The sequence below is a fragment of the Oryx dammah genome, unplaced genomic scaffold, assembly GCF_014754425.2.
Source record: "Oryx dammah isolate SB20612 unplaced genomic scaffold, SCBI_Odam_1.1 HiC_scaffold_20, whole genome shotgun sequence".
In the NCBI taxonomy this organism is placed as follows: domain Eukaryota; kingdom Metazoa; phylum Chordata; class Mammalia; order Artiodactyla; family Bovidae; genus Oryx; species Oryx dammah.
In genome coordinates, this window is record NW_024070204.1 from 68,952,851 (window position 1) to 68,978,558 (window position 25,708).

Here is a 25,708-nt window from a genome sequence, read left to right on the forward strand (position 1 = left end):
AGGACAGACAGTCGTTTGTGTGATCAGGACAGACAGTCGTTTGTGTGTTCCTGTGGAGCACAAGATAGAATGGTGAACTTGGAGCCTGTGGTATTACACGGATATGTTTGCTTTTGACACTGGGTTCACCCTCAGTCAAGGACACGCTCAGCTATGAGAAGTGCACAGGGTCTGAGAAACTGACAGACAGAACCCAGACTCCCACCTGCTGTCTCCAGGGATGTGCTCTTTAGATAGAAATGGGGACAGATAAATAGTAGATAGAATGTCTAGGGGGAACAAGAGTGACTAGACTATATGGCAACATCAGTAGCAATTGTTATTTTTTTCCTTCCTTAAGTTTGTCTAGTTAAACACATCTATAGTTTTATGTGCATATGAAGCAATTTTTCTGTTCCTGTTTTACACATATGGAAACTGAGCTTCCTAGAGTTTAAGCCTTTGCCTGAGGTTGCCCAGCACGGAAACAGGTATATCTGAAATAAAGCCTTGGGATTGTCCTGCTGGTCCGGTGGTTAAGACTCCGTGCTCGCACAGCAGGGACCCAGGTTCAGTCCCTGGTCAGGGAACTAGAGCCCACGTGCTGCACCTAAAGATCCTGTGTGTTGCAGCCAAGACCCGGTGCCGCCAAATAAACAGATGAAGAAGAAGATGAAAGAAAGAAAGGAAGCCCAGGTCTTCCCAGCGGTGCTCCTTTCTTAGTTCTGGATCCCAACTCACTGACTCAGAGGATCCACTTGTAATAACTATAAGGGGCAGCTAAAGAAGCTCAACTTTACGCTTTTGAGAGAAACTGAGCCGTGGTTGGAAAGCATTGAAAGGTCATGTTCCTTCCCCTTCACTGATGTGGGAGATTGTCTATATTTTTAGGTGAACCGTCAAATTAGATTTTTCATCTGCAAAGACCCACCGAAGCAGGAATGTGGTTTAAACATATGGATGCCAGGGATTTCAATGGAAACATACTTGGGTGTCTAAGTTCCTTTCATCGCTCCTCCTACTAGGCTGGGGTAGATGGGGCCCAGTGGGGAATTACCAGCCTGTAGCTCTTTCTGCCTCTTGAGTCCCCAGAGCTGGGCTTCCTTGTTTACTTATTTAGAGCCCAGCAGAGGAAGTGGTAAAGGAAACTTGCTGAGTCGTTTTCTGAGAAGAGACCATATTTGTTCGCAGAGGAAGCTGTTGCTTTCTGGGATCTGGCTGCAACAGAAAGGACATCGGCTCCAACAAGACTTTTCCAGAAAGTACCCGGGAGTTGGAAGAGCTGAAGACACCTCCAGACTCTGGATTTGGGGTTCTCTGTCCATGGGTGCAGCGCCCATGCTCAGCTGGTGAGCTTCATCCTGAGTGAGCAGCCATGGCATTCAAGAACGTGCCCTTTCGCTCTGAGGTCCTGAATTGGGACCCCGAGGCCCTTGCAGACTATTTCAGAAAGGTAAGCCTTGCTCTTTAGTGGCTGGGGGGCTGGGCAGAGGCTTGAAGAGAGAGTGCAGGCAGAATGCGAGAGGCGTGAAAGACAGCAGAGGAGCTTCCAGCCTTGGGCAGTCTCTCTGGTTGACGGAGCAACACTGAGCTCTCCGGCAATACATTCTGGGGAGAAGGGAAGCCCTCAAGGGGCAAGTGCCTACTACACGCTAGGATCTGAGTTTGTCCTTTTTAGGCACGGACGCATCTAACTCGCTCCAGGATTGCTGTCCTACTGGCTCAGCTGCAAAATAAGCTAAAGGAAGCTAACTGGACCCAAACCCCAGGGACTGCATGTGATGGAGGCAGGATTCCGGTCACACCTGTCCAGTTTCAAAGTCCGTGCCCTGAGACTCAGAACTGCTATAACTGCTAGTGAGATCAAGGCTTCTTGCTCGAAAGGGAAACATGGAGTCTTGCGGGGTAGGAGAGAGGAAAGGCAGGGTGGAAGCCTGTGATGAACGATGCTGGAGATGGCGTCTGAGCAAGTCATTGCTTGTGACTTTGAAAGAGAGCTATTCAACCACTTACCTAGAACAGAGTCTCACGGGAACTTCACGAGGGTCTTATGATGCAGGCTGGGAAATGACATGAGCCTCAGGCCTTCAGACACCGAGGCCTCCGAAAAGGAAAAGATTTGCCAGAAAGGGCCAGGGGCCAAGCTTGTGGCAGAGCTGAGACCAGAGTGTTGCTGTCCTGCCTTCTTGTCTTGAAGGAGCCCAAGGGTCCTTGAGTTTGGTCATCTTCTGGTGGGGCCATGGGTCACAGGCTTGCTCGGGCAGATCCCAAGTCATGTGGCCCTCTATGACTGTCCAAGGGATACGATGTCTTGTGAGGGACCTCTGAGCTCTTAACACTCCCATTTCTGGAGGCTGGCATCCGATTCAGTGGATACTCCAGATTATCATAAGGATATGGTTTTAAGTTATGACCTTAGAGGTTTTCTAAGTCAACTTACTATTTTTCCTGGTATGGGGTAGACTCCCTGTAACACATACCCAAACCTGGGGTCTACATGGTACCAAAGTAGTTAGTGTTACAACTACTCTCCCCTAAGAAAAATGTGAAAATGTTGAATTGGGTGTGGCATGATAGAGGCACAACCCACAGATCCTGTTATTTGCTGCTTGTTATGCATCTCGTTTCAGTTATTTTTCCCTCACTGGAAGTCATAATAAACTTAGATTTCAGCACAGTGGGTGCAAAGATCGTTGAGATAGCTGACTTTTGAAAGAGTCAAAAGTATTTATTCTAAATACTTTTCTTAAATTTAGACCACATAACTGAGGGCCACAGTGAAATTTACTAAGATGCTATGAAGTGGCATATTAGATCAATACAGAAAGGAGAAAAGAATTGAGAATTATCAAGGGCACTTCTGGGGATAGGCTGATGGGCCAGAGGCCCAGTCTCCAATCTGAGACAGAGAACTGCACAACCCAGGTCAGCAACTGAAGAATCCAAGTTCCGTTCAGGACAGGGAGATGGCCTACAGGTCAGGATGACTCACGTACATGCTCTCTGCCTCAGCTGGGGGAAGAGAGAATTTTCTTACAGACCCTAGACTCCAGATCACGTCCACAGAAACTGAACAGGTTCCCTTCCCAGCATGAAGGAAGGAACGAGGGTGTTTGTGATCTAGGAAGTTCTAGCCCTTCTACAGACCCAGATAGACACCCTTTAAATACTGATCATCTCACTTCCCCCAGAGAGAAAATGCTAAGTGAACTGACCATGGAGTCATTTGGGGTTGGATCTTAGCCACCAAAGTCCTACTGGCAGATGCAATTTCTCTTTCTTTTTTAAATCAAGGAGTGTGTCATGTTTCTGATTTAGGCATGCCATTTTCTTTTTCTTCCTTTTAATTAATTTTTGTTACTTTATTTGACTGTGCTGGGTTTTAGTTGTGGTGTGCAGGATCTGTGTTGTGACATGCTGGACCTCTCAGTTGTGGCGTGAACCCAAGCATCCTATATTTGGAGTCAGCCACTGGACCCCCAGGGAAATCCCAGAAGGTTTACTTTCTAACGAAGCACTGGGGTCAGGTCCCCCTTGGAGGCACCTCCCCAACCAGCTGTGGAGTCAGCCACACCTTGGCTTGAATCCTGACTCTGCCACCTGCTAACTTGCTGACCTTCCCTTAGTTACTATACCTCTCTGTGCCTCGGCTTCCTCATCGGTAAAACAGAGATACTCATAGTGACTAGCTCATGGGATTGTCGGGATAAATAGAGGAGATGCATGTGTGAGGCATCCAGCAGAGAGGGGTCCGATTCACGTTCGCGCTTCGCTTTCTCCTACTCTATCCGCTGGACCCTGCCTAGGGACTCCATGCAGACCAGCAGGCTTTTGTGTCTCACTGTCTCAGACATGTGCAGATCATCCTCTGTCCAGAACTTAAGCCCTTGAGGATTGAGGTCATGTTTTCTATTTCTTTAAGTCCTCTGATTCCTTTTGACTTAGCAGAAAGGGATCCTTGGACCATGCAAGGGAGAAGACTCTGGATCAGGGCCACGAGTCCTAATCCTAGCTGTGTCCCCAACTCACTGTGTGACCTTCAGCCAGTCTCTTCCCCTCTCTGGGCCTTAGTTGTCCTGTCCACAACACCAGGTACCTGCTCAGAGCAGTGCCAGCCAGAGCTTGTCACTCATAAACATTATCTGGGTATATGCTAAAAAGACAGGGCTTCCCTGGGAGCTCAGTTGGTAAAGGATCTGCCTGCAATGCAGGAGATGTGGGTTCGATCCCTGGGTCGGGAAGATCCCTTGGAGAAGGAAATCCCCTGGATTTTCCAGTATTCTTGCCTGGAAAATCCCATGGACAGAGGAGCCTGGTGAGCTACAGTTCATAGAGTCACAAAGACTAGGATACTACTGAAGGACTGAGTATGTATGCATGCATGCAGGCTAAAAGGACAGAGGTCTTACTCCCAGGCCTAATATTACTGACTCAGAATCAAACTTCCAGGCAGGCCCCAGTCTGCGGGACTGTCTGTCTATCTAGAGTCCAAGTCAGAACTCTGTAAAATCAGAGATTCAGCTCATAACGCTGATGGTGAAATTGATGAATTAAAGGCAGTTGAACATTCCAAGAACAATTTTACCCATTTGCAACATGGATAAAAGGGATGTTTGGGGCTATGCAGAAGCTGGTTTCTTCCCAAGGACCACTAAATCTTTTTTTCCGAGCTTTCTAATATTCACCCTACTCTGTCACGCCATGAGGTTCACAACAATTGCACTCACTCTTTCGATTTCTTGGCCATAAGAAAAGGTTATGATTTTAAGTTACCAAAAGAAGGCGTCCACAAACCGTGAAATCCATACTTGACAGAAGAAGCTGAGATTCTGAAGGACAAACATTTTACCTTAAATTCTCTAGCTAGAAACCTCAAATTTAGAGATATTTCAAAGGCAAATGCTTACACTGTTGAGGACTAGGTCAAACGGACACCTGCTTCAGTTGTCAATTGATGTGACTGTAGGAAAGCAACAGGTCCTAAAAATGACCATTCCTGTTGAGGTGGTGAATCTATTCTGAGACTCTAACTTCAACTATTCAAAATAGAAGAAGAAATTCTATGCAAAAGAATATCTATGATGTTTGTTTTGATCTTGTAGGTTAAGCTGCACTTAAGTCTGTTCACTTACCGTTTGTAAGTTTTACTGTTAGTAACTAAAAGGAGAACACTCCTGATAGAGATATTAAAGCCTTGCTCTGAAGCCCAGCTGTCACTTCTGTCACCTGCCTATCCATGGAACCTTATATAAGTTACTTGACTCTTTGTGCCTTTGACTCTCCATTTGAAAAATGTGAAGCTTAAATGATTAAAATTGGTTTAAGCACTTAGAATGGCGCCTACCATATGGCAAGTATTCAGTAATTATTAGACGTTTCAATTATCATTGTTACAGCAGCAGTTTGGGGAAATAACTAAATATTCAGCAATAGAGCAAATTAAAATAATGTTCAAAATCACTTTGTAATAACACGAGTCAGTGCCTTCATTTTTCAAGAGAAAAAGACAAGATAAGGAGATTGAATATGGACAATAACATTGATTGTGTTTAGAAAGATGCTTTGGAAAAACCACTGATGGAAACACATTGCCACGTTCACCCAGGTTGTCTTTGGGTGACCAGATGATGCCTACTATTTATTTTCTTCTTTCAACTCTTTTCCATTTGCTGGAGGAGCGTATAGCCAGCCCTTTGCAGCCCTAGCAGCACTCTTTCTGTAGGGGTTGACCTCAAAGCCTTCGACAGGCAATTTCTCCATTTTAAAGTCCCAAGGGGTTAGTTAGTGAAAGCAGGGCTGATGTAAGGATAGGGCCCCTCTGATAGACAGGCGGGGAGCGGGGAGCCTGGCTAGCCACAAGCACCACAGATTGCTGAGCTCCTGGGGCAGGCAAGGAAGGGGAACCAGAGGCATGAACCCAACTGCACTGATAGCACCTCCTCTCCTCTGTTTCAGCTAAACTACAAGGACTGTGAAAAGGTCGTGAAGAAGCATCACATCGATGGGCCACGGTTTCTGGTGAGTGCTGGCTGCTAGTTCAACGCTTTATGACCAAAACTATTCTGTAACTTTAACCAACGGCTGCAGAGCCAACTTTCTACCCTGTCTCTGAGGCTGCTCAGGGGCAATGCCTGTCTTCAGGATCGCATACCACCCAAGGCCTTCTTCAGGGTTTTGTACGAGCGCCTCTCGCATCACCTCTCAGGATCCTCCTATTTAGTATATCTCCCAGATTGTTCACTGACACTAAGGTACATTCTGAAGTCAAAGTGTAAGTAGGAATCAAATTACAGTTAACACACACACATACCCCTCTTGAAAATCTATTCAAATAGCACTCATACTCTGAGAAGTTCAAGGGGGAAAAACAGCCACATGGGAGAATGGAAGATTCTCTTTTCTTATTTGTCACTCTAGGGAACATACTCACTGACTAGAATAAATGGTAGAATCACCCTCCTTATTTCAATTATGTTCCTCTTTCTCTTTACTAAATTCACATCATTGGTTTTGTGCCAATTAACACACATGTGCTATGATGTTCTCTGCTCCTTTATATTGCAAGAAGTTTCCAGTGTAATACTAAGATGCAGCCCTATATTAAGTACTAAGCCATCACAGAGAAGGGGCTGCTGCTCTAGTTGGAGTCTGAGCCGCTGGGCAGTGGCTGGGGAGCTGGTGTAAGCATCTCCCCTGGAATGACACTTTTGCCAATGGGTAATGGAGACCCTGACTGCACCGATCCAGCCCTTTTGGTTGTGTTTCTTCATTGTTCAAAAACGAAGCAGGAACAAGCCTTCAAAGGTCTCATGGGATCAATGTTCCCAATCTGGATTTGGACTCAGTGGATAAGTCAAACTGTTTCCTGGCAAGACCTGGTCAGCAGTACTGAGGAAACTGGGCTATGAGGCTTCAGGGATGGAAGGGGCCATAGAGGGTACACGCTCTAGTTTTCCACCCAGTACACCAATCCATTTCCTGTATTGCCTCTCTGCTACCAATAGCTTCTTGAATTCCTTCACTGATAGTGAGCTCACTACCATACACAGTCATCTATTCCTTTCTGGGCAGTACTTAAGTCTCACACTGAGACCAAACTCATGCCCCCTTTGCTTTCATGTGCCATATAAGACATCTTCATTCACTGCTCCACATAAATCATTCAGTCATTCACCCTGCCATTCACTTAACAAGGACTTCCCTGGGCTCCTTCTATATATCAGACCATGCCACGTGCTAGGAATGTAGAGACGATTAAGATGTGATTTCTGCCTCCCAGAAGCTTGTTTTATAGCGGAAAGTTATCTCCAGGAAGGCTCTAACCACCACCTCAATTGCAATTAGAGAAACATGTACAGAAATGTGATGTGATTTACTCTGTCACACACCTAGTTACTGGACTAAAGCATACATTTAATTTAATTTAACACTGCTTGAGTGTTGAACAGTGCTACTTCTTTGCACTGGGCTTTAAGCCACTAGACTTTGAGCATTTAATTGTTGTTCTTCTTGCAGCTTACTGCTAAATCTGAATATTTCATTCTTTTAGCTTTTAGCCAAAAGATCCTTTTAGAACTGAGAACTGAGACTTCTCAGGGCTGAATCGAAAGGGAGTAAGCCCTCTTTCTTGAAGATGGTCCTGGTCAGAGCCCTGGGTGACCTCTAATAAGCACATGCCCTCTCTGAACTTCTCCTTGTTCCTTCCTCTGTGACGGAGCACACTGGGCCGAGTGATAGTGGGTGACAGTCTAGCCCAGCTCTGGGGGGTCCCCCCATCCCCCTCTTGTGAGCTTCAGGCCTGTTGAGACAGGGTTGCTGCCTTGGTTCAGGAGCTTTGCCTTTTCTACCCCAATATCGGACATGCTAGGCCCTCAGAGAATGCTGCTCACTCTCATTTCTGTGTGAAAGCAAGAGGTGGAAAGAGGGGCTCAAGGAGCCAGGGGAGTAAGGAGCAGAGCCCAGCCCTGCCCTGGCAGCTTCTGCTAAAACCGCCTTCCATGCCAGATGCTCTGGGTATGATCTGGGCTTTGATCTGAGCTCTGAGCTCTCAGCTATCACCCTTTCCAGCTTTAAGGTGTCCAGAGCCATTCTGCTTTAAGGGTGAAAATGGAAGACCCGGCCGTCTTTACCCCTCCACCTCTCCGTTCCTCTCCATCCTCTCCCTTCCCCCATCTTTCCCCCTCCCTCCCTGCCCTCCTTTCCCTTTCTTCCATGCAGGAGCCAGCAGCCCCCTGGAATCTATACTGCCAGCATTTTGTTTTCCACTGAGAAGTCTGGTGAGGGAATGGGGGTTCTATGCTCCCGAAAGGCTAAAGAAGAGGAGGCCACGTGCTTGGAAGCTGTGTCAGTTAGAAAGGTGTGCGGCTGCATGAAAGAGAAACTGAAGCACAGTGGCTTAACCAAAGACGGGCTTATCATTTTTCTCAAGTGACAAGAAGTCTAGAGGTGGGCACTCGGGGCTGGAGAGATGCTAAAGGAAGTCATCAAGAGCTCAGGCCTCACCTAGCCAATGGAAGCTCTCTGTGGCTTCTGTCCTACTGGCTATGAGATGGCCACTCCATCTCCAGGCATTATATCTGCAATCCAAGCAGGATGAAGCGGGAGGGTGGGGGCAAAGAGTGAAAAACTCAAAGTGCATGGGGATTGCATTCCCCTTTATTTTCAGGGGTACTTTCCCAAAAGCTTTATTCAGTTAGACTTCAGATTATATCTCAGCGGCCACAATGCAGTCCCGTGACCTTGGTCACATGCAAGAGAATTTAGTGTGTTAAATATGTTGAACTGGACACATTTAGTGCCTTGAACAAAATCCAGACCCCATCAGTAAGGGAGCAAGAGAGTGGATATTGGGTAGGCAAGCAACAGTGTCTGCTACAACGCCTCTCCAGGCCGGGTCCAGTTCTCCGCTTTTCTTGCTCTCTTGTCCCTCTTAAGGACACAGTCAGCACATAATCATGTTCCTGTAAAGCCACTAGTCTAACTCCAAGTCACTGTACAAGTAACTCAGAGTTTCCAGACTTTGCTGAAGGTCTTTGAAGAAGGTAGCAGAGGGGGCTTTACACTGTTACATCACATAGAAAAATTCTCCAAACATCGTGTGTGTGCTCAGTTGCTCAGTCCTGTCTGACTGTTTGTGACCTCATGGACTGTAGCCTGCTAGGCTCCTCTGTCCGTGGGATTCTGCAGGTAAGAGTACTGGAGTTGGTAGCCATTTCTTCCTACAGGGGATCTTCCCAACCCAGGGATCAAACCTGCATCTCCTGGACTGCAGGCAGATTCTTTACAGCTTGGGCCATCAGGGAAGCCCAGACACGTTCACCATCTTCCATCTTTCCTCCCAACTCCTATCCCTGTTTCAAAGGCCTTTCTCTGTATTTCCAGCCACACTCACATGCTTACCTTTTCCTTCACCTGCTTCCTGAAATTCCCTCAGCTTACGTCTTTGACTCAAGAGAAGAGAAGGCAACGGCCCACCACCTAGTTCTCAGCATGCATCCCTCTGGTCACTCCCAGGAAGCCCTCCAATCCTCATGCCACACTGCTAACATGAGTCTTGGTATCTTCCCTAAGAAGGGAGTGGTTCCAGGGGAAGGGATGCCATGGCTCAGTGATGCTAAAAAAAGAAGTTAATAAGTTTGAAGAAAGTCCTGATTGTCTCAGGACTCTTGCCAAAGCCTCCTTCCTAGCCCTGTCGCCAGGTCTGATATGGGGGCTGGATCAGACTCCGTTCCTAAGAGCTAAAGTGGGAGGCCATAGCACATTTTAAGAGGCCGCAGCCCCAGTGCCAGCTGGGCTTAATGGGAAGTTTGCCCAGCTCATCTCAGAAGGCAGCCAAAATCCTGCCAGACAGCTCCCAGCCCAGATCGGAAGAAGCAAAAACACTAACTAACCTCCAACAACCATCCAGACCCCAGCTGCTCTGCCCTGGGACAGAAATTGCTCACCTAAACCCCATTCATCACTCTCAAAGGGTCTGTCAGGCACTGTGCCAAGCACAGGACACACTCCATCTCATTCAGTCCTCACAGCCCCTGAAACGGAGCTGTTCATATTATCAAGGTTCCCATTATGCAGAGAGGGAAACTGAGGCCTAGAGAGATTAAGTGTCTGTCCCAAGTCGGGGAACTGCTAAGTGAGGGAACCAAGATTCTAAACCAGCCTGTCCGACTCCAGCGGCCCCACCCTGACCGCTGGGGCTCTGGCCTCAATTAGACCGTTACAGAGGCCCTTCTTGCCTCGGCTTTGGTTCTTTGGAGAATGTGCCCACCCTCTTTGCTTCCCTCTTCTCTCTCCCTCCCCTCCTCTTTTCCAACACAGGCCACTGAGGCCCCAGAGGGCTCAGACGTGGTAGCAGGAAGCTCGCAGGAAGGAAATAGCCCGCAAAAGCCCTGGAGCAGCGTCCTAGCCCCAGCTCCACCGCCTTCGAGCTGAAATCCCACTACACCTCGGGCCCCACTTTCTCACTAAAATGAGACGACGCTGACAGTTTCTCCCTCACAGGGCTGCTGCGAGGATTAATCGAGGTGCTGTAAGGAGGCAGGCAGTTCTTTACAAACACGGGTCTCTTTCTTCTTTCCACTCTTGGTTCCCTCAGGACAGCCTCTTGATTGCTTCCTCGCACCTAGAGAATCCTACCAACACCTCCCGCGAAGGAGGCAGCTGGGCTGTGACGGGGCTGCCGAGCTCAGACTCCCTCTCCAGGCCGGCTGCTCACAGCCGTTTCACGGCAGCTGAGGCCCTGAGGTCTGGGGCGGGAGGCTAGGAAAGCTGTTACAGCTTGGCCAAGTCCACATAAAATCCGAGTTTCGGGCTCCCTGTGACCCGATGTGGCCGTCCAGGGCCCGCGGGCTCCAGTGCCCCATCTAGAAGCTGCCTGCTCGGTCGGGTGGATGTGGCCTCCTCTTCCGCTGGCTGCAGTCCCGCTGTCCCCTGTCATTTCACACCTGACCTCTGCTCACCTGGCCTGGAGCCCCTTCTGCGGGTTGTAACTACCACTGTCTCCATTTCAGAACCTGGCAGAGAACGACATCCAGAAGTTCCCTAAGCTCCGCATGCCGTGAGTACTGACCCGCTGACTGGGGTGGGATGGAGAGTAGACCTGGGAAGCTGAGCTACTTTTCTGTCACTGTCAGCTAAAATAGGAAAGCAATCAGGAAGAGAGAAGGCAAGAGCAGTGTTCGGGGAAGAGAAGTTACATAATGTGTTGAGAAAAAGAGGTAACAGTTCTAGTCCAGCTGGTACTTGGCTGCTCTTGCCAAAGATCAGCCTGATTCTGGCCCATGTTCTCATTTCCTGTCTGCAGTGGGGTGGGCTGGCCTTTGAAAACAGCACCAGAATCAAGAGATCTGAGATTTCCTCATGGTTTCATCACCAACTCAGTAACTGCTTCAGTTTTTTGGGCCTTGGTAAAATGAGAGCATTGGACCAGATGAGTTGGGCAATGGACTCCATTTGGTCTGTCAGTGATGACCGTTTGGGTGGTTGCCATGGGCATCGTGTTGGGAAGAATTCTGAGGAGAAGGGGCCGATTCTGAGGTCTGACGTGGGTGCGGAAACGCGAAGTTGCAGTGTGCGTATTGGGCCATGTTTTCTGCCCTTCTAGCAGAAGTCTCACACTTGGATGCTTGCAGGAGCCAGGGAGAAATGTGTGCAATGGGCCAGGCTGAAAAATACAAAGTCCAGCCATTTACCACTGTTGAATAAAGCTTGAATATGGAGAAATATTTTTCTGCTGTAAGAAAGACGATAGGGCCTTAGTTGCAGCACTCGGGGTCTTGCTTGCGTAGTGGGATATTTTGCTGTGGTGCGTGGATTCTCTAGTTGTTATGGTGCGTGGACTCTCTAGTTGTGGTGCCTGGATTCTCTAGTTATGGTGCGTGGATTCCCTAGTTGTGGTGCGTGGACTCTCTAGTTGTGGTGCTTGGGCTCAGTTGTTGTGGTGTATGGACTTGGTTGCCCTGAGGCATGTGGGATCCCCGATCAGGGATCAACCCTGCCTCCCCTGCACTGTAAGACAAATTCTTAACCACTGTACCTCCAGGAAAGTCTCAATGCCCAATCTTTGAATTCATCAAGCAGCTAGCAATACAAGTTTTATGCAGTATATCTCAATTTTTAAATGTTGCTCAAATATTTTTTAATATTGTGAATGCCAAAGTTAGCACCCTTATGGGCTAGATTCAGTATGGGGGCCCCTAGTCTGAGATCTCCCCTCCAGACATGCTCTGGGGTCCTTTTTCTTGCTCTAAACATCTTAGGGCTCACAATGATGAAAGGGAAGTAGGTCAATGAAGTAGCAGGTGAAAAGTTTCGTGAATAGGTAGAGCTGCCAGATTAGCTCAAATAAGAAAAATATTACTCTCAGGTTTCCCTCATCTGGAAGGGGTGAAGAAAGAGAAGGGAATAAGGATTTGCCTTTGGTACTGCCTGTCTCCAGGGGCTACTATTGTTGAAGAATAATTGATCTTAAGAGTTTTTTCCCTAGTCCAAAATGGCTATTTAAATCTAAGTTAAATTAAAAATTCAGCGGCTTCCCTGGTGGTTCAGTGGTCTAACACTCCATGCTCCCAATGCAGAGGGCCTGGGTTCGATCCCTGGTCAAGGGACGAGATCCTGTATGCTACAACCAAGGGTTCCCATGCTGCATCTAAAAATCTTACCTGCCACACTGAAAGATCTCGCGTGCCATAACTATGAACCAGTGCAGCCAAATAACTAAAAATAAAGATCCAAAAAATAATAAAACATCCCCTCAGAGGCACTAGCCACATTTCAAGGGCTCAATAGCTAGATACAGTGGTGACGATTATGTTGGACATTATAGATGTGATGCCCTATAAAAAAGCCACAGTTCTAGGTCAAGGAGAGAACTTAGCATATAGCAGTGAGAACTGGTGGCTGGTGGGCTAGAGTCAGCCTGTAGACACGTTAAGTTGGATCCACATAGTGTTTTAAAATCAGGAAGTGGCATCAGGAAAGACTCTGGGGAAGAAGGGAACCTAACTTTGATCTTGAAATCTATTGAGAGTGGTCAGATGAAAAATGATTGAAAGACATTCTAGAAATGGGGACTATATTGCGAAGGCATGATACCAGTGCCTTTATTGGAACTGCAAGTAGGTCAGAGCAGTTGAGGCGTACATGGGGGAGTGAGCAGTAAAAAGACCACAGTAACTGGTTACAATCGTAAGGATGCTTTGAGCTGTTATGAGTCTGAGAGTGTTGGTGAAGTGAGTTCACCAGGGGGAACGCTGAGGTAAAACCCTGCATGTTGACTCTCTCCAGGGTGTGTAAAAGATGATGGAGAGGAGGGCTCAGTTGGAGGCATGGAGCCTGGTTAGGAATGATGGCTATGATCCCACTATGAGATGGCAGCTTCTCCCAGGGCTGTGGCTAGGAAGATGCTGGGAGGAGGGGATTCAATCAGAGCAATAGCCGGAAGGGGATGAGGAAGGCATTTTAACTGGGAGGATCCTTTTTTCAATCTTAAGGCCTTAGATCCACCTCCTTAGATTAAGGAGCTGATGTCTGCAGTTCAACGTGAGGTGGAGGTGGGATATTTCTTTAGTTATATAAAAACTAAAACAACAACTTGGCCTGCAGTAAAAATCCCCCTTCAGTGGGTTTGCCCCCCAAGGCAAGGCACGAGGGCTGTCCAAGGAGCATGAAAGGCGAACTGGTGGGGGAGGCATCCAGGGAAGGTCCAGCTGCCCTGATCAGGTGATTCTGAGTGTGAGCATTGGTATAAAAAGTACCAATTTTCAGCTATACCTCTGTGAGCTCTGTGCCTGGGATGAGTCCTAGAGTACTCTGAGTTTCCAAGTATATAAAATGAAGGAATGGGTTACATGAACTTCATGAACACATTCTTTTAAAAGATATTATTTCAGATCTGAACAGGCAGACAGGAGAGCTTAGTGAGTAAAATGCCAGCTCTGAGATCAGACTAGTTGAGACCCAGTTCTCCCATTCATTAGCTATGAGTCTGTGGACAAGTTATTAGAGTTCCCTAAGCCTCAGCTTCCTCATCTTTAAAATGGGGACAATTACAGACCCTGTCTCAAAGGATCAATGAGAGAGTTAGAAGAAACAATGGAGATATAATAAAATGTACTGAAGAGGCATTAACTATTCCAGCCATTTTATGCAAAATCCCAATGAGCACCATTTCAGATTTTTACTAATGATTTTATCCCACTAACTGGGGAGGATGAAAGCATAGAAAGGCAGGGGCTTTGGAGCGAGGCAAAGCCAGGTTCTAAAGCAGGCGCTGCCTCCTACCAGCTGTGGGACTCAGGCAAGTCATTTCAAGTCTGAGCCTCAGGTTCCTCATCTATAGGAGAGGAAAGAAGGAACTCAGAGGGGGCAGTGTATATGCGTACGTGGGTAAGTGGGAGGCAGCCGACATGAGCTGCCTGCGTGTATAGATATTCCGGGCTCATTTGTGCCATTCGTTTGTACACAGGTCCATTTGCCCTAGACCATTTCCCTAAAGAGCTATAGAGAAGAAACTGTGTTTATGTACAGTGGACCAAAACAAGATTACACTCCTCTGAATATCTCAATCTCCTTAAATTTGCTTTAAAAAGTCAGTACCAAATGGATTTTGTAAGGAGGCAGTTTCTGGTGGGAACGTGTTCTCTGTCTGCAGACATAGGACTGTCTCAGGCCTAGTTTCTCCCAGAGAACCTCACAGACAATGTGATGGAGGAGAGTTTTAAAATAAAACAGTGTAACATCCTTTTAGAGGACTGAGCCTAGCGCCTGTGGTAGAACTGAGCATGATCTGGTTAAATCGATAGAACACATGGTAAAATCTTCTGATGATCATCTGGAGCCTTTTTTTTTTTAATGTTGTAAATTTTTGTTGCTATTTCTGCACTGGGTCTTTGTTGTTGCTCGAGGGCTTTCTTTAATCATGCTGAGCAGGGGGTACCCTCTAGTTGCAGTGTGCGGGCCTCACTTTCCATGGCGCGGGCCTCACTTTCCATGGCGCAGGCCTCACTTTCCATGGCTTCTCTTGTTGCACAGCACAGGCTCTAGGGTGCAAGGGCTCAGAAGTTAATGGTGCATGAGATTAAGTTGCCCACAGCATGTGGGATCCTCCCAGAGCAGGGATTGACCCCATGTCCCCTGCATTGGCAGGCAGACTCCTATCCAGTGTACCACCAGGGAAGTCCAATGCTATAAATTTTATGTTTAAAATAATACAGTGTAACTTAGTTTTTAAAAAAAAAAGGAAGAAGAGGGCAGGGATGTGGTGGTAATGTAGGCAACAGATAGGTATTGGATGATTCTCTTTATAACATCAGTGATCACTGTCCCCATCATCCATAGTGAAAATAGGATGGAAAAAGCTAAGATCCAGTTAGAGAGACAAGGCAGTCATGCCTGTTGATTTGTCTATCTTCTGAAAAGGCGTCGTCTCCTAACCTCAGAGACAGCTCCCTGTCTCATCTGCTCAGCGCCTACCTAAGATATAAAGACAGCAAAGGATGGCGGGCAGGATGGAGGGAGGGCGCAGAGCTGAACTCAGCACTGTGTTCATGACGCGTGCTCAGCTCCCAGCAGACTGGGGACAGCGCCAGGCCCCTCTCCGACATGTGCCTCCCCTATCCCGTTCATTGGCCAAAGCCCTGTCCAGGTGCCCCGTCCTCCCTGCACGGAAAGTGCCTCCATCCCACTGACTGCCTCGCTCCTCCTCAGTGGGAGCCCAGAGCACTTAACTTCCGCTCAGCTCCACGTGAAAAACCCACATGGGGCCTTTGACAAACACCTCCCCCAGCACCCTGCTGTCCTTGCTGGTAAACAGGATAGCTCTTCCTGGCTACTACACAAAATGACTGGAGCACAAGTAACCTGTAAATCTGTCAGGGGGAGGGCATGGCTGAGAAGTGGGAGACCCTCAGATTCTTGCTTCCCGCTCACGTGCCTGGTTGCCCCTGGAGGCCTGAGTCTTGAGAGCGATGTCCTGGCTTCTCCCTGGCTCCTCAGGTGACAGGAGAGAATTTTGGAAGGTTTGACTCTTGGTTCACAGGAGACTTGCCTTTAAGGAGGAATTTTGTTCCTTTAAAGAAAGGTGAAATGCAAGTGAAAGCCAGATTGGGTGTACGAACATGGGCTGGGAGGTGGGACAGGGGTCAGGGTGGTGTCAGAGAGCAGGGAGGGGGTGAGGGGTGGAGGAGGGCCTCCGGTCGAGGGGCAGGCCAGTGTGCCTCTGAAACTGGGGTCAAGGAAGCAGCTCCCCGTCCCCCCAAGCCCTCTAGGAGACAGGGAAACTCATCTACAGCTCACACTATGCGACCGTTGGCAAGAAAAACATTTCAGCTGTGCACGAGACGTACGACCACACAGGCAACAGAGTAGAGTGTTCGGAAATAATATTGACTCTTACTTGCACTGTGGGCTCTGACACTTTCCATTCTGTTCTGTCTTCATCCTCCCTTCCTCCCTGCCTGCCTTTCTTTCCCAGTTTCCTTCTTGCTTCTGTGTGACCAGTAAAGTTGATTTCAAGACGCCCTTGTGAGCCTCCACCCCCGTTGGGAGAACATAAGGGCCGTGGAAAGGGAGCCCCACGTGTCCCGGGAGAGCCCTACAGGGGCCACAGCAGGCAGAGACCCTGAGTCCTGCTTCTGCTCCCCACCTCACTCCGCTTCCTCCATTTCTATTCTTTCGAAAGCAAGTCCAAGAAGACCAGATCACAGGAGTGATTTCACAAGCTTTCAGCCCATAGGACCCGCCCATGTCTCTGGGGCACTTGTTGTGACTGCATCCAGCGGCTCCCAGCCTCTCCTGGACGCTCTGATGGGTTAAGTCTCCAGTGGGCCTGGTCATCAGTGTTTGTGGCTATGGTCCGGCTGGTCAGGGATTCTCCAGCAGGGCCAACCCTCCTGTTTCGCTGATGAGGCAGGGAGGACTAGAAAGGGCAATACCCGGTCTGAGGTCAGGCCGTGGGCACTGTCCGTGCGCAGGAGGCTGCAGTCACACTCAGCAGGACCCCCCTCCCAACCTCTGTACCGTCCAGCATGATCGGAGGAGGCCTCCACCTGAGAAATCAGAGGCCCACCCCCATCACACAGCGAGCTAGGGGTCTGGCTTCCTGTGGAAAGGTCCGCTCCGCTTCTGCGGCTGAAGACGAGCAGAGAGAGCGGTGTCTACCCGAGGCCCAGCCCCCGTCGGTCTCTCCTGGGGCTGAGTGCGGCCTGGGGTTTGTGGGAAGGAGGGAGAATGAGTCACCTCCGGCCGCTCACTGTCGCTTGGTCCTCTGGGGGCGTGGGAGTGAGTGGGGGACAGCCACGAGAGTTTGCAGGCAGAGGTGCAAGAACCTCGCTCTGATCCCCAGCACCGCCGCCCTGCGCACGCGCCCCCCCGCAGCCAGCGGCCCCAGCTGCGGGGAGGGGGTGCTCTAAGGCCCCAAAGCAGGGGACCCCGGGGCCCCACGTCTGCCGCGGGGCCCCCACGTCTGCCGCAGGCTGGGCTGCCGGCCCCTCTCCGGCCCTGCTGCTCTCAGCTCGCACTGCTCCTCTGTGGGGCTGCGGTTTGCCATTTCCTTCCTTCCCCAGTTAGAGCCCCAGCAGCCTCCGGCCTGGCTGCTGAAGATGCCCTAAGGAGTTGCCTAGAGCAGCAGGCCTTTTCAGGATCAAAGCCGCTGTGCCAGCCGGTCAGGGCCACCCCGCTTCTCCCTGTGCCCTCCCTTACCGCCCTTACTGTGCGGGGGACCCGCTCCCCAGCAGCCCCTACTTCAGGTCCTGCAGAAATGTCACCTCCTCCCAGAGGCCCGCTGGGTGGTTTTTCAATTGTAACCGCACCCGGCTCCTGCACTCCCGCCCCCCTCGCCCAGCCCACACCTCTGCTGCCTGGGTGTCCACACAGCTCTCACCTTGAATTTCACTTCCCCCAGTGTTCACTATTTGTCATCTGTCTCCGCTAGCAAGTAAGCTCCTCGAGAGCAGGGATCTTTGTTTTGTTCACCGAGGTGCCCTGAACCCCAGCAGAGCTCCTGGCACTTAGGTAGCCTGGAGTGCGCACTGCTGTGCCCTGACTTATGCTCTGTCAGAGGAGGGAGCAGAGGGACGCTCATCAGCCTCTTGAACAACCGCTTAAAGGAAACAGAGGAACCAGAAACAAGCAATCTGATGGTGTGATTGGAGCTTCCACTGGGAGGCTCCCCACCCCCGCTTTAAAGCATCTCCCTGTGACATGTGACATCCCAGCAATGACATCAGAGGAAGGGTTACAGGCTCCTCTCTCTCTCCCCTGACGGCCCAGCTCATTTATTAAGTTTGTTCATCCTGTCTCTTGGGCTTCCCTGGCGGCTCAGATGGTAAAGAATCCGCCTGCCATGTGGGAGATCTGAGTTCCATCCCTGAGCTGGGAAGATTTCCTAGAGGAGGGTATGGCAATCCACTCCAGTACTCTTGCCTGGAGAATCCCCGTGGACAGAGGAGCCTGATGGGCTACAGTCCATGGGGTTGCAAAGAGTTGGACACGACTGAGCGACTTAAGCACAGCACAGCACATCCTCTCACTCGAATGAGTTGAGAGGTTCTGAGCAGGTTCCCGGGGAACATGGAGAAGTGGGGGGTGGGGATTGGGGGCCCGGAGGATGATGAGGGAAGCAAGATGTGGTGGGAGCCAAGACTACTTTACTCACTTAGCAATTTTGTTTTAGACCAAACTTGTGACCTTGCTGCAGTCACTGCAGCAGAAGGAAGGTAGACTCTGGGCCCTTCCCAGAGGGCAATGGGCTCCATAGAGCTATTCCCAAGGGGCTTCTGGCATCAGGGGTGTTGATTTGGTGCGCTGACAGTGTGCTGCTCTGGAAATGAGGGGGCCTGGCTTCTGAGGCTGCTGTGCATCGCTGGGGGAGGGGCCGCTATGCAGCTGTCTCTTCCTCTCTGGGCCCCTGTGGCCCCACGTGTGAAATAACACAGGGCGAGACCACCTCTGAGCCTCCTCCAGCTGCCCCAGATCTCACGGGAACAGAGCCTGTCAGCTGACAGACCCTGGGTCTCCTCAGTGGTGCTAAGGGAGGCTGGAGTTTACTGCAGAGGGCGTGCCTGCCAGAGCTGCCGTCCCACTCTGCCCTTCCTGCCCTGGGGTTTAGAGATTTGCTAGTTTACAACATCCAAGGAATGAGAGGGTCCTGGCCAAGGCCTCTGGGCATGGGTGAATCAGGGAGTCTCCCACTTTGCAGGCTGTGCCTAGATGGGGAATACTTCACCAAGTGTTTATAAGAATTCATGTCACCAAGGAGGGAGCGGAGGATGGAAGGAGATTTCAGGCCCAGAAAGCACACTGAAGCTCTTGTCAAGAGTTCTGCAACAAGCGGCCGATTCCTCCAGGTCTCAGAGGTGGATTGAAGATTCTTGTTAGACATCGCTACAGGGATGTCAAACCAAGAGTCAGGGAGCTCAGCCCTGCGAATACCAGCACAATAAAATACACTGAGGTCATGTCCTGATCTGAAGGCTGCTGGATTTCAGAGGAGGAGGAGCCGGTGTGAGCCGGCCAGTCCCCACGGAGGGACTCTGAGCTAGAGCCGGGAGGCTGAGCCCATGCAGAGAGCTTCCTGGGCAGGAGCAAGGGAATGAAGGTGGCAAGAAAGTGAGGAGCAGAGGGAGATGACCAGCTGGAGGCCAAAAGAAGAGGCCAGCTAGGACTGGCCCAAGTGCCTGAGGTCACACAGACCGGGGATCTTCAGGACCCAGGGAAGAAGGCTGAAGGTGGAGGGAGAGAATGCTTTTATCACCTCTCCGGCCCTTTGTCTTGTAGGATTCTGAGTAAGTTAAGTCAAGAAATCAACAAGAATGAAGAGAGAAGGAGCATTTTCACACGCAAGTGAGTGGGGCAGCCAAGTGCCCAGGGTCACTTTAATGAGATGCAAAGAATTTTCAAACTCAAGTCTAAATGGGAGTGGTTTTGCCCTCATTTTTGATCTGCAGAATCCTCCAGTCCAGGGATTCCCCTTCTCTGTCCTGCACCCTGCCCCTGCATCAGGGGAGCTTCCCCTAGAAAGGCAGGCAGTCATGAGCTCCCAGTTGTACCACCAATGTGATTTCAGTGGTTTCCAGAATTTTCAGGTAGCCTGACCCGAGTTTCAAAGCAACAAGTACAAGAGTCCTGGGTGGTGAGACGTACCCTCCCCTGGGGGCTCCTCTTGCAGGGCTGGACTAAGAGGGATGTCTCCCCAGGTCAGTAGGGCTGTTAATGCCATGTTGCTTGCCTTTGCAGACCCCAAGTCCAGCGGTTTCCGGAGGAGACAGGTAAAGGTCTCTGGGGTTGAGAATGATTGCTTTGGAGATGGGAGGCACTTCGGTTCTTCTGACTGCTGGTCCAGGTGGAGGGGAGGAGAGATGTCACTATGCCAGGCACCTGGCCACGATCCCCTTCCAACGGAGGCCCTCTGCACAGACATAGGGAGGGACTCTGCGGGCGGTGCCTGGAACAACCTGGGTTTTGACTGAGCGCCCGAGCACAGCCAGTCCTCCTGCTTCTGAGTCTTTAAAGCAATTATTCAGCTGCTAAATTCCACATCTTGTTAAAACGCAGATTCCTGGGTCCCCCCCAGTTCCTGCAGAATCAGAGAAGCTCTAAGGATAGGCCCAGGGAATCTGCATATTTTGAAGCTCTCTCAAGTGACTTTCACACACGTGAAAGGTTAAGAACCACCGCCTCTGTCTGGTAGAATGAGCCCCTCAGGTAGGAAGTCGAGAGCTGACACTGAGTTGCTGACCCCCAGGTGTGCAGGATGAAGGCGGGGGTGGGGGAGGGCACCGGGCTGGGGAGCGCTGACTTCCCCTCTGTGGCTTCAGTCAGCACTGATAACGGTGTTGTCTTCCTCCACAGAGAGCCACGAGGAAGACGACGGAGGCTGGTCGTCCTTTGTGAGTATGGGGCGGATCCTCCCAGCTTACGGCAGAGTCCGGAGGTCCTTTGGAGTGAGGCCCTGGCGTGATGCCGGGGGAGGGAGGCCCTGACGGAGCCCTGCCGGGCTCAGGCGTGCTCCGTATGGTCAGAGCGTGACTCTCTGGCTTTCCATCCTCACAATCGCTGGCCTCGTCCGGCCCTCTCGCCCTTGGGGCATGGCAGCAGTGGTGGAGGACACCCGCAGGAAAGGCGTAGCCGTGAGCCACTTTGTGACGAACGCTGATGGCGAGCTGGGCTCAGCTGAGGCCTGTGGGGCGCTGACCCTCCGCTGTTCACCAGGAGCCCCCACAGCAGGGCCCGCCCCCGAAGCCCTCCTCACACAGACTACACTAAAGCAGCACTGAAGTAGCTTTTCATGGGCTTCAGTCCCCACTGGTGACACAGAGGGAAAGGGAGCTTAGAATGAACTATCCACCCTCGAAACACCTCAGGGATGGGATGGCCCAGTTGGGTTTTATACTTGAGGGGTCGTGATGACCCCTTTGAGAGTCTGATGAATTCTATACAGCTTCTCCCCAGAAAACTGCATCGCCACACTTGAAGCCAGACTCAGGCTAAGAACTCTGTTATGGCTTGTAGCCCAGTCTGTTCTTTTTACAGAGGCAGCGGCTGAGCCCACTGCAGCATGTGACTTACATAAAGCCCCATGACCAGTTAGAGGCAGGCTGAGGGTGCAGCTCGCCCACCCTTAGTCCAGGGGTCCTTCTGGTAAGCGGCTGCCTCTACTGCCTTTAGGTAGCAGATACTAAACGCCCCTGTTCTACTGGGATTCTCGTAAAAGCAAGCATTGAATTTGAAAAACAAAAACAAAAACAAAAAACCTGCTAGTTAAGTCTGCACTTTTTGCATGAGAACAAAGGAATGTAACAGATTAATTTTGTTCCCAAGGGATAATTGACCAGAGTTTCCTCCCAAATATTTACATTTTCACATAGAAAATGTATCTTAGCCACTGCTTGCCATGTAGTTCCTCCTGTGAGCTCAGTCTAAGGCTGGCCTCCTCCACCTTGTCTTTAAACAGGGAGTCCCCACCAGCTGCTGCTATGACACTCGGGCTTCCATGAAGCGCCCAGCACTGCTCAGGGCACTCGGGGGGCAAGGACAAATGACCCTATGACCATTTTATAGCTTGGAGAACACACACACAGATCAGAATGTGATTTGCAACAAAAACACACGTAGGAATATATGAGCCGAATCCCTGGAGAAACTAGTTGTTCTAGAAGCAAAGAGGAAAAATCTATCATTGAGAAAGGCTGATAAGGTAAAGGCCTGGTGGAAAGTCAGGAGCCGTGGGGCTAGGTATGCAGGCTGAGAGATGGCAGGGAGGCGCTGCAGATCTAAGGGGCAGTCAGCAAGGCCTGGAAAGGTGCTGAGGCTGTGGTTCTTAAGTCTCTCCCATTCACCATCCTCTGCTCTCAAGTTGCAGTGACGCTGATGGCAGGATGAAGTCTTTTTTGTGTTCAGGAAGATGAACTCAACCTCATCTTGGCTTCCAATGTGTATATGTTTTGGAATATATATATGCATAGGAATAAATATATATATACACAGACATATGGTATATGTGCTGTGCTGTGCGTAGTCACCCAGTCAAGTCCGACTCTTTTCGACCCCGTGGACTGTAGCCCACCAGGCTCCTCTGTCCATGGGGATTCTCCAGGCAAGAAGACTGGAGTGGGTTGCTGTGCCCTCCTCCGGGGGCTCTTCCCAACCCAGGGATCGAACCTGGGTCTCCCACATTCCAGGCAGATTCTTTACCATCTGAGCCACTAAGGAAGCCCAAGAATACTGGAGTGGGTAGCTTATCCCTTCTCCAGGGGAACTTTCTGACCCAGAAATCAAACTGGGGTCTCCTGTATTGCAGGCAGATTCTTTACCAGCTGAGGTACCAGGGAAGCCCATAGGATATTCATGTCAAGAAAAAGGCTGCATTCTCGCCCAGAAAATTCCATGGACAGAGGAGCCTGGTGTGCCACAGTCCATAGCGTCGCAGAGTCGGACAGGACTGAGGGACTGAACACGCGTCTTTCGGTTAAGCTCCTTAGACAGTCTTCCTTAAGCCACCCGGCAATGCTATCAGGATTTCTAGGTTCTAGTGCGCACCTTTCCTCACCAAGTTGCAACCTCCTGCTGCTTCTCTCTGCACCCCCTTGACTTTAGAGAAATGCCCAGGGCTCAATGAGGACCCACGTGACTTTGGCCTGAGCGTGATAAGCCCGTCATTGCTCGGCAGCTGATGGTGTCACCTGTGCCCGGGAAATCATGACTCTAACTGTCCACTTCCATGGGCTTCTTCAAAGGCAATCACCCAGGCCCTAGAGCTTACTTTCCCTGAGACCTACAGAGAAACAAATATAAAATACAATTTAAAAAAAAAACTTAAAGTTTAGAGAGTCTCTTCCCAGAGAGTTAGCTGTAGCGAAAAATAAGCTGTTGTCTCTGTACACTCAACTCCCAGCAGAGACTAGCCCGACTCTGACTGCCCTCTCTCAGGCACAACTCAACCTGCCTTCAGTTAAGGGGCTTTGTCTGTTTGATTTTCCCATCAGCATGGCCTTGGAGGCTGTGCCAGGTTATGATGAGAGGAAAGTTTTGAGCATAGGCACCCCGAGAACGGGGCTTCCCAGGTGGCGCAGTGATAAAGAATCCGCCTGCCAAAGCAGGAGCCTCGGGAGACTTGGGTTCTATCCCTGAGTCTGGAAGATCTCCTGGAGAAGGAGATGGCAACCCACTCCAGTATTCTTGCTGGGACAATCCTACGGCGGGCCCCAGTCCATGGGGTCACAAAGAGTTGGACCGCGACTGAGTGACTGAGCGCACACCCTGAGAACAGAACTGGCAGTTAACCAGGGGCGTCATAAACGCTTCTAAACCAGGGGCATCATAAACGCTTCTAAACCAGGGGCATCATAAATGCTCCTAAACCAGGGGCATCATAAACACTCCTAGGGTTTAGTCTAACTTTTGGTGATGCTTGAAGTGCAAAATGTGTTTATTCAAAACAGCAGGCTCTCCCATCCCTCTCTTGCTGTGTCCACCTCATTTCTTCTGCTTGGGTCTGCTGTGCAAAGACATACAGGGAAAAAATGCACTTGCCTAGGGAGTCTAAGGACCTTGAGTGGGTCCTAAGATGACAGCTTGCTGGCCACATGAATTGTGCTCCCTGAGCTCAGTGTCCTCATCTGGAAAGTGGGAGGAACCAAGTGCGGACCACTGTGAGGCTTGGCAGGAGAGTAGATGTGGGCATGCCCACTGCCAAGGAGCCTCTACACACCACACTGCCCTGGTCACACTGGCAGGAAGAAGACGACTATGAGAGTCCTACTGACGATGTGGACGTGGAGGATGACGGTGACTACGAGTCCCCCAACGAAGAGGAAGAGGCACCTGCGGAAGACGACGCCGACTACGAGCCCCCGCCCTCCAACGACGAGGAAGCTCTGCAGAGCTCCATCCTGCCTGCCAAGCCTTTGTCCAACCCCAACTCCATGTACATAGGTAAGGGCCCTGGAGCCCAGCCCCAGCCCCCGCTGATGCACGGGAGGCCCACACCCACGCAGCAGAGCGCATTGCGTGCTGATGCCAGCTAACTGGCTGAGTGGCTTTGGGCAGGTGACTCCACCTCTCTGGGCCTCAGTTTCCTTATCTGCGAAATAGGACAATAATAATACAGGCCATATAGGTTTGCTGTGAAGTTTAATATTTATGATTTGCAGCCAAACCATTGCTGATGGTGGCTGATATCAGGACTGAACTGCTGCTTGAGGGCATTTGGAAGGAACGGCTTATTTGGTGTGTTCCTTTGTACTCAAGTACTTTCCTGCTCCTCCCCGTCTCGGACCAGTTCATGATCCTGTGGCACTGATACCCCACAGGTCGTCAGGACAAGAGCGACAGTGTTGAACGTGCTTTGACCATGACTCTAAACATTCTCAATAGTATTTAAGATTTCCATTGCCCACCTGTTCCTGTCAGCGCATTTCTCCCTTGCTCATTTATTCATGCATCCATTCAACAAAAATTATTGGTCTCCTATTATCCAGGAATCATTTTAAATGTTGAAATTCAAAATTATCTGGAAAGAAGACACAGCCCTTGCTTCACAGGGCTGACATCCTCCCAGTGGTGGTAACAGAAATGGCCACATACACACTTGCATACTATCAAGGAGTAATCCAGACAGTTGATGATCAGCACCGCAAAAATTAATACCACTAATCCTTTAGGCTGTAGAACACTTGGCAATTTTAAAGTCATTTCCAATTTTGTCAGAATTTCGTGTTTTGAAGCATCCTGTGTGATACAGACGACAATTACCAAGCCTGTTTTGTATTTAGGGAAACTGAGGTCCAGAGAAGAAATAGGTAACTGTCATTGAGTGTCCCATACACGCCAGTTATGAGCACACAGAATGAATGAGACAGCAGACAGTCCTCACCCTAAAGAATTCACAGTTCAACGGGTGAGGCAACAAAATAACTGAATGAAACCATGATACACACTCAGGAAGACACAGGTGGGAGATGAGGCTGAGGCTATTCCTAGTCCGGGCTTGCTTCCCTGAAGACATGATCTTTCAGTTTCACTTTAAAGGATGAGCAGTTGTCTAACTGGGGGTAGGGATGTAACGAGAAGGTACTCTGAGCCATAGAAATGGCCGTGCAAAGGCACTGAGGCTCGAAGAAGGTCAGAGGGGCTGAGAGATGGCGAGGGTGGGTGAGGTATGAGGTTAGGCCGGGCGTGCCTACGCTCTGAGCCCCATTCCCTGTGGAGGAACGTTGCCTCCCCTGGGCTGAGA

General features: G+C 50.0%; 1 protein-coding gene across 1 annotated transcript in view; it reads left to right on the forward strand.

The window, feature by feature from the left end:
• The first annotated feature begins 1,108 nt into the window (after positions 1–1,108).
• Positions 1,109–25,708, forward strand: part of LCP2 (lymphocyte cytosolic protein 2) — a 47,884-nt gene continuing 23,284 nt past the window's right edge. Inside the window, exons 1-7 of the mRNA XM_040262778.1 lie at positions 1,109–1,432; positions 5,935–5,997; positions 10,989–11,035; positions 19,753–19,818; positions 20,212–20,243; positions 20,827–20,864; positions 24,210–24,408. Of these exons, the coding sequence (XP_040118712.1) occupies positions 1,355–1,432; positions 5,935–5,997; positions 10,989–11,035; positions 19,753–19,818; positions 20,212–20,243; positions 20,827–20,864; positions 24,210–24,408 (523 nt within the window). The 5' untranslated portion in view covers positions 1,109–1,354. The remainder of the gene's footprint in view (positions 1,433–5,934; positions 5,998–10,988; positions 11,036–19,752; positions 19,819–20,211; positions 20,244–20,826; positions 20,865–24,209; positions 24,409–25,708) is intronic.